The 7,021-nt window shown below is 56.0% G+C and overlaps 1 protein-coding gene across 1 annotated transcript in view; it reads left to right on the top strand.

Moving 5' to 3' along the window:
- The window catches only part of SLC39A11 (solute carrier family 39, member 11), a 98,945-nt gene extending 95,302 nt beyond the window's left edge, over window positions 1–3,643 (top strand). The window contains exons 7-9 of the mRNA XM_009886547.1: window positions 1,757–1,855; window positions 3,234–3,392; window positions 3,565–3,643. Coding sequence (XP_009884849.1) covers window positions 1,757–1,855; window positions 3,234–3,392; window positions 3,565–3,643 — 337 coding nt within the window. The remainder of the gene's footprint in view (window positions 1–1,756; window positions 1,856–3,233; window positions 3,393–3,564) is intronic.
- The last annotated feature ends 3,378 nt before the right edge of the window (window positions 3,644–7,021 follow it).

The following is a 7,021-nucleotide window of genomic DNA, read 5'->3' on the forward strand; positions in this document are numbered from 1 at the left end:
CTTGAATAATGTTTTTGATTGTAATAGCCTGTCCTGGTTAGGGAAACCCACAGCCTCTCCCCCTTCCCCTCCCCTCTTCTGTAAACCCTAGTAGAAGTTAAAAAAACCCAGAGAGGTTTTTCTCACCAGTCTTATTTTACTAATAGGAAACAAGTGTTTAAAGGAGCAAAGGGAGCTTTCAGCTGCTGGCAAAGGAATAACTGACCTCGCAGAGAGGCGCTGGGGTCCGGCTCGCGGCCGGGGGCAAGTCGCAGCCCGGCACCTCGCTGCCGGAGCTTTGAGCCCCCCGGGACGGTCGCGCTCTCGGTGTCCCCAGGAGGGACAGGCCATGTCCAGCTCCAGTGTCACACACCAGCGAAACCACAAAACGCCGCAACTGGGGAACATGTTATTGTTCGCCCTCACGGCGCCGCTCAGCCTAAGGAGCCCACGCCATGAAAAAACGAGTCCCCGTTTGGTTCGGTGCTTGCAACAATTTTGTTTCTTGAGTGAAGGAGAAAAAAACCCATATCCTAATTTTCTGGTTTTCACCAAAAAAATCCGAAAGTCTTGCTGAGCTGGAAGGGACCCTGGAGCGATGGGGGAGGACCGTTCCCAAGGCTGGAGCAAATCCCGGCTGAGGATGGGTGATGGCGTGGGTGGGGGGTGCCGGGAGCCCCCCCGGTGCTGGTGCACGGAGTTGGGGTGCAGCCATCTCCCGCGCACACGATCCGACAGAGCCTCCCACTGCAAATCCAGCGTTCGTGGCCGCCAGCTGTCGGCGGAGCTATTGCCGTGTGGGATGAGCTGCGGGTGGATGCGGTGGTCCCGCCGTGGGGCGGCTGCGCGGGAGAGGAGCGCGGCGGGTGGGCGCAGGGTGCTCTGAAGGGAAAGGGAGAGGGCGGGCGAGGAGAGACCTCCCCTCATCCTCTGCCCTCGAACATCCCTTCGCACCTCTCCTGTCTGTCCCGTGGTTTTCCTCTCCGAGAGCCGTGTTTGCTGCCGCTGGGAACGTGGGGTTTTGCTTGGGGGGGATTGAGATTCACCGTGTCTGCCTGCCCGACCCCCGACGTTGGGCTTTTCCTCGCCTGTGCCTGGAGAAACGGTCCTTCCAGCAGCCGCCCTCCTCCTCTGCCGCTTCCCTGATGGACACAGCAGCTCTGGGAGCCCAAAAGCCGCCTTTCCATAAGATGCAAGAGGGGGAAAAAAGAGAGGAAGAAAGAGAAATCCTGTGGTTATTATATACTTCTGCTCTGAGGAGCCCCACGGCGCCTGCAGCGCTGGTTATGGCTAAGGACGGTGCTGGTGCGAGATGGGGCAGGTTACAGGAGAGGGACCGGCCGTCCCCGGGGGGCTGTGTTGGGACCCCCAAACCCCGACCCTCTGGGGGATCCGCGAGCCCGGCGCTACCCCAAACACCGAGCCCAGGGATGCTGCGGCTCCCGGGAAGCTTTGGGTTGGGAACATCCCGCGGCGCCTCCCTGGACACGTCTCCCCCTCCATCTGGGCTCTGTCGCTCCCAGGGCTGGTGCTGCGGGTGATTAAACGCTGTGGAGCTCTTTGAAGATGAAGTTCGCCGTGTTCGTGTTAAATATTAGCATGACTAGCCCCGGGGCTAGCGGCACTGCATTCAAAAGGCATATCTTTAATAGTGTCTTTTTTTTTCCCCAGCAGCCTGTCCCAGACTGTGCTTTGCACCTAATATATACTTATATTGATATACGCACCCACACATTTTCTTTTTGGTTTCTTTATTTTTTTGTGTATGTGTGGGTAGGAACTTAGCGATCGGGATCGGGATCCAGAATTTCCCGGAGGGCCTGGCCGTCAGCCTGCCTTTGCGCGGCGCTGGATTTTCAACGTGGAAAGCGTTCTGGTAAGCCGAGCTCCTCTTTCGCCCGTGGGATCGAGAGCCCTTGGTCGGCAGCTCCTGAGGAGAGGGCGCCTATAGATTTTCTCCCCATGCCCGTGTGTGTGCCTCCATCGTTGAGCTGCCCTTGGGATGGGTTTGCTCCAGACCCGCCGCATCCCCTCCTAGCATCCCGGAGAGCCGCTGCCGGGAGCGCTGCAGGTTTCCAGCTTTGAGGAAGGGCGCTGAGCGCTGCCCTGCGCCCTCCGCAGCGCCCCAGCTCCGCTCCCAGCCCCCCATCCCGGGGGATGCCCCGGTCATCCCGGTGGGTCACCCCATAACCGCTTCAGCGGCGCGCCGGTGGCGAGCTCCCACATCCTGCGCTAAACAGGCTTGGGGTTTTGTTTGGTTTGTTTGTTTGGTTTTTTTTTAATTTTTATTTTATTTCATTTTTTTTCCTCTCGCTTCACTCTGGGCTGGATTTCAAATCCACTTTTTATTTTCTCTTTTCCTTTTTTTTCCCTGAGGTGAAAAAGCCAAGGGCATGAACTCTGCGAGCGCAGGGCTGCGTTCCTGCCCGTGCACGTGTGCCGGGCCGGGTGATGGATGGGAGGGCAGGGGGGCGGCGTGCGAACGCCTCCCGCCAAAGCCTTGTTTTCTTTTCCTCCCACCCACCTCCAATTCAGTGAGCGCAGCCGGTGCCGGGACTTGCACCGGGATTGCTGCTGCCGGGAAGGGAGTTCCCGTGGTCCGGGGAGTTACAACGGTCCTAGAGGGAAAGAAAATGAGGGGGAAGAGCACAATTTCATCCTGGTTGAGGCTGTGGCCAGATGTCCTCTTTGGGACTGAGCTACGCTGGTTGGAAATGTTTCAGAGAATTTCATGGAACAGTTTGGGTCGGAAGGGACATTTAAAAGCCATCTCGTCCAACCCCCAGCCACGGGCAGGGACATCTTCAGCCAGACCAGACTGCTCAGAGCCCCGTCCAACCTGACCTGGGATGTTTCCAGAGATGGGACGTCCACCACCTCTCTGGGCAGCCTGGGCCACTGTCTCACCACCCTCAGCGTAAAACATTGCTTCCTCGTATCCAGTCTAAATGTTTCCTCTCTGACTCATCCGGGCCCGTGAGTCGGATGCCCAAATCCCGCTGAGCTCTTCAGGGAAGGAATCGGATCGTGCCTTAATTCCCTTCCTGGAAAAATCAGCTGGGTTAGGTCAAATCGCCTTCATTGCCCGTTTAAAATAATCCAGGTGGCTTGGCGTGGCGGGGCCAAGGCCAACCTCCTCTGGGGCACGGTGGCATTAGGGAGGACCGTGGGGCTGGGGAACTGCAGAGCCCCGGGAGGGCTGTGCCGCCCCTCTTGCCGGGTCCCCGGTGGCTTTTCATCTCGATCTTCTGCAGGTACGGGCAGCTGAGCGGCATGGTGGAGCCCTTAGCTGGCGTCTTCGGTGCCTTCGCCGTGGTGGTGGCAGAACCTCTCCTCCCCTACGCCTTGGGCTTCGCCGCCGGAGCAATGGTCTACGTGGTGATGGACGATATCATCCCCGAGGCACAAACCAGGTGAGAGCCCTTCGGTGACCGCCGCTAAATGCAGATAGACACTGGGGGGAAGCGCAGAGGACTCTGGAAGATCCCTTCCTTTGCCCGGATGAGGTATACAGCAGCGCTTCCCTCACGCGCAAAGCCGGTCCCGGCTCCCGGGAGCTCACGCCGTCCCCTTTTCTCCCTGCAGTGGCAACGGGAAGCTGGCTTCCTGGACCTCCATATTGGGATTTGTGGTGATGATGTCCCTGGACGTTGGGCTCGGGTAGGGCAGCGCGCCGCTCCCCGGGAGAAGACTTCAGAGCCATTTGTGCGGCGGCGTTTGGAACTGGACACACGTTATCCTCTGGACTCTTTTTTTTTTTTGTGTACATATATGTTTTTGTTTTGGATCTGGTTTGGTGTTGATTTCCTATAATTTTATATCTCTTCCTCCCCTCCAACGTCATGTCGATGGTTTTCAAAGCACAAATACGGGTGGTTCCTCGCCGGTCCTGGTTTTCTTTCGCCACCAGATTTTCTTTTCCTCTCGGGAGGGTCGTTGGAGGCCGCCTCGGCGGGGCTGCAGGTCACCCCGTCCTCTCCCTCCCGCGCTGGGCTGCTTTCTCTGGCAGGGCGCTCTGGGGTTTGATCATCTTTGTTCTGTAGAAGATTAGAAATTCACTGTCGCGTGTTTAAGCTGGTCTGTGGTTGAGTACCGAGGTATTTGAATGGAGTAAACTCCGGACAGAGTCTCAATTTCCGCACTTTTTTCGACAGGCGGGTGGAAGGCGTTGGGGCTCAGGTAACACGTAGAGCACTCTGTGGGATCGCAGGTGTATCCTGCTGGTCCTTGGGAATGTTTTAGCGTATTAGTTTTGATGGACGCAAATAGTTCAGGCAAATAAAAATGAATTTTCTTGGGATCTCTGTAAGAGGGAAATGTCATTTCTTCTTAAATTTATCTCCGAAGTGGAGCTTTGTTCCAATCCGTTGTGTTCAATACCTTGAGGTTTTTTCTTAAAAAAAAACCCAAAAACAGACAGGAAGAAGATTTGTGTTTTCTAGCCTGTACTCTTTGAAAAGGCAAGCTGTGGTGGTCCACGTTGTCCGTGGTGTGTTGCCTGGCTGGTGCGCAGCAGGACACCTTTCCACGTGGGGTCGTGACTCCCTCTGGCCTTCCCGAGGGAGCGATTGCTGGTTTTCGGCTGCTGGTTCCAGTGGTTCCGAACTCCCCAAGAGCCACCGTGGGTTTTTCCCGGCGCTGGCCCTGCTTGCGCTTCACCCCGCGGACGAGCTGGGAGCAGAGTCAGGACCGGAGCGTGCCGCCAGCTCCCGTCTTCCTGAGCAGCATCAGGATGAAATAAATTCATCAGGGTGAATTAATTACCTACCCGAAGAGCCAGAAACACGCGCCGTGTGTACCTGCCTCTTCGCCCTCTGCTTTCCAAGCATCTCTCGGTGACCGGCCGCTCCTGAGCGGGCAGGACGAGTGGTGGGAGGAGGAGAACGCCGAGGTGGGAAGGATGCTGCAAAGCACACCTCCCTCTTCGCTCAGGATGCTGCCGCCTGCGGTAAAAAAGGGGGTCGTTAGCCCCTCTGGTAGGAATAACTGGATCACCCGGCTGCCGCCCGCCTGCAGCTCAGCCCCTCCGCGGGCTCTCGGGGAGGGCTGCGAGGTGTGTGGGGGGGTCACGGAGCATCGTTCGGTCCCGCCGGAGAAGCTGCGGGAAGGGCAGCCAAAGGGAACAGGCTTGAATAAACTAAGCGAGAGCCGTGCATTTTTGTTTGGTTCTTTTTTATTTTTTTTTTTTTCGGTTGGATTTCATTCGTACTTCATTTGTGTGTCACTCTGGATGATACAAAACTGCTGTTTGCCAATGGATTTGACCTTTTAACTGTGACTGGTTTCAATAAATGGGAAATTCAGAGTTTGCACTGATTTATTTTAATGCTGTAGAGCCGTACCTTTGCTTCTCCCTCCGTTCTGCTACGTTTCGTTTCTCCAGCTCAATTGTTCCTGGCTTGTCAAAGGTCCTGCCTCTCAACCGGGCAGGCAGCCTCTTTGGGGAAGGAAAAAAAAAAAAAAAAAGGGAAAAAAACGCTGAAGAAAGGCAGCTGTGCGGTGCCTCATCCAGGCACCCGCCAGCGTGTTTCGGGGCTCCCCGTTTGCTGCAGCCCAATCCCTGGGGGAAGGAAGCAGCTCTGCCTGCTCCGACCCGGGGCGCAGGTTCCGCGGCGGCTCACGGGGCTGTACGCACACGCACACACGTGTAGGTGCCGTCCCTGGTTCGGCTCAGCCCTGCGGGGGGCTGCGGCCGCATCCTGCATCCCCGGGAGGAGCCGTGGGGGTGATGCTGGTCTGGGGCAGGCTGGAGCGCTGCCGTCCCGGAGGATGGGGTGGGAAGGGGGACCTGACCTGCCCTGGGATCCACCGGGCTGTGGAGGTGACCCGGGTGTCTCCGGGCACAGGGGAAATTTGGGGTGACGGTTCCCACATCCAGCAACAAAACCCCTGCAGCCGGTGTCTCCTTCCCAGTGCCACCAGCAGAGAGGCTGGGCAGTCTCCCACTGCTCTTCACCTCGTTTCTAGACACAACAGAAGTGTTTGTTAAGCTTTTAGCCCTCAGTTTTCAGCTGAAAGCCTTCGTGTGAAACTTAAAAATCCTCAGAGGTGTCCACGGGTCGGGATTTCTCGCAGACTGTTGGTGATATTTTCTTGTTTGATTTCTGGCGCGTGGTGTAAGTTGGTACAAAGAGCCCCACATTATACATTTAAAGGCAGCCTTGTAATCAGTTTGCTGCGAGATAATATCGCGTAAAGCATTTAATCCCGCTTAGATGTAGCCAGCCGAGATAATTATGTACATTGGACCCGCAGGAAGCGAGTGGGGAGGGCGATGCAGAAAGCACCTATGTAAATCCTTCTTTTCTGTTTGTACCCTGGAGGTGAATGAAATTATATATCTAGTCCTCGGCACGATGGAGAAGCTGGCGGGGGGCCAGGCCTGAAATTACCCATGGAAACGAGAGCTGTCATTGGAAAGGTGGAGTTTGGAGCAAAGGCGATAAAACCACCGGGCAAGTCCCACCAAATGGAGACGGGCTCTGCTCCGCGGCCCGGAGGTGCCGGTTCTCACACCGAGCCCGAGCTGGAGGGGAAGGAGAGAAAGGTTTTATCATCATGGAATCACAGAACGGTTTGGGTTGGAAGGGACCTTGAAGATCATCTTGTTCCAACCCCCCTGCCCTGGGCAGGGCCACCTCCCCCCAGCCCAGGTTGCTCCAAGCCCCGTCCAACCTGGCCTTGAACACCTCCAGGGATGGGGCAGCCACAGCTTCTCGGGGCAACCTGCCCCAGGGGATCACCACCCACACAGCCAACAATTTCTTCCTAATATCTCATCTAAATCTGCCCTCTTCCCACCTGAAGGTTTGAAATGTCCTTTGAGCCCCTTACAAGCCTAATACTAAATTGTAGCATCAATTCTGGTGATTTCCCCCCGCCCCTACTAATTTTTCAGTAAAGCCTCACACAGCATACAAAAAATTTAGATTCTTGTGTTTTATCTTAAAACGATAACAACGTTTTGCATTGGCCGGAGGAAAATTTAAACTGTGGCTCCCCTCCATCCAAAAGCCTCAAACCCCAAAATATAAAGGGAAAG

The sequence above is a fragment of the Charadrius vociferus genome, unplaced genomic scaffold (assembly GCF_000708025.1).
Source record: "Charadrius vociferus isolate BGI_N301 unplaced genomic scaffold, ASM70802v2 scaffold616, whole genome shotgun sequence".
NCBI lineage: Eukaryota > Metazoa > Chordata > Aves > Charadriiformes > Charadriidae > Charadrius > Charadrius vociferus.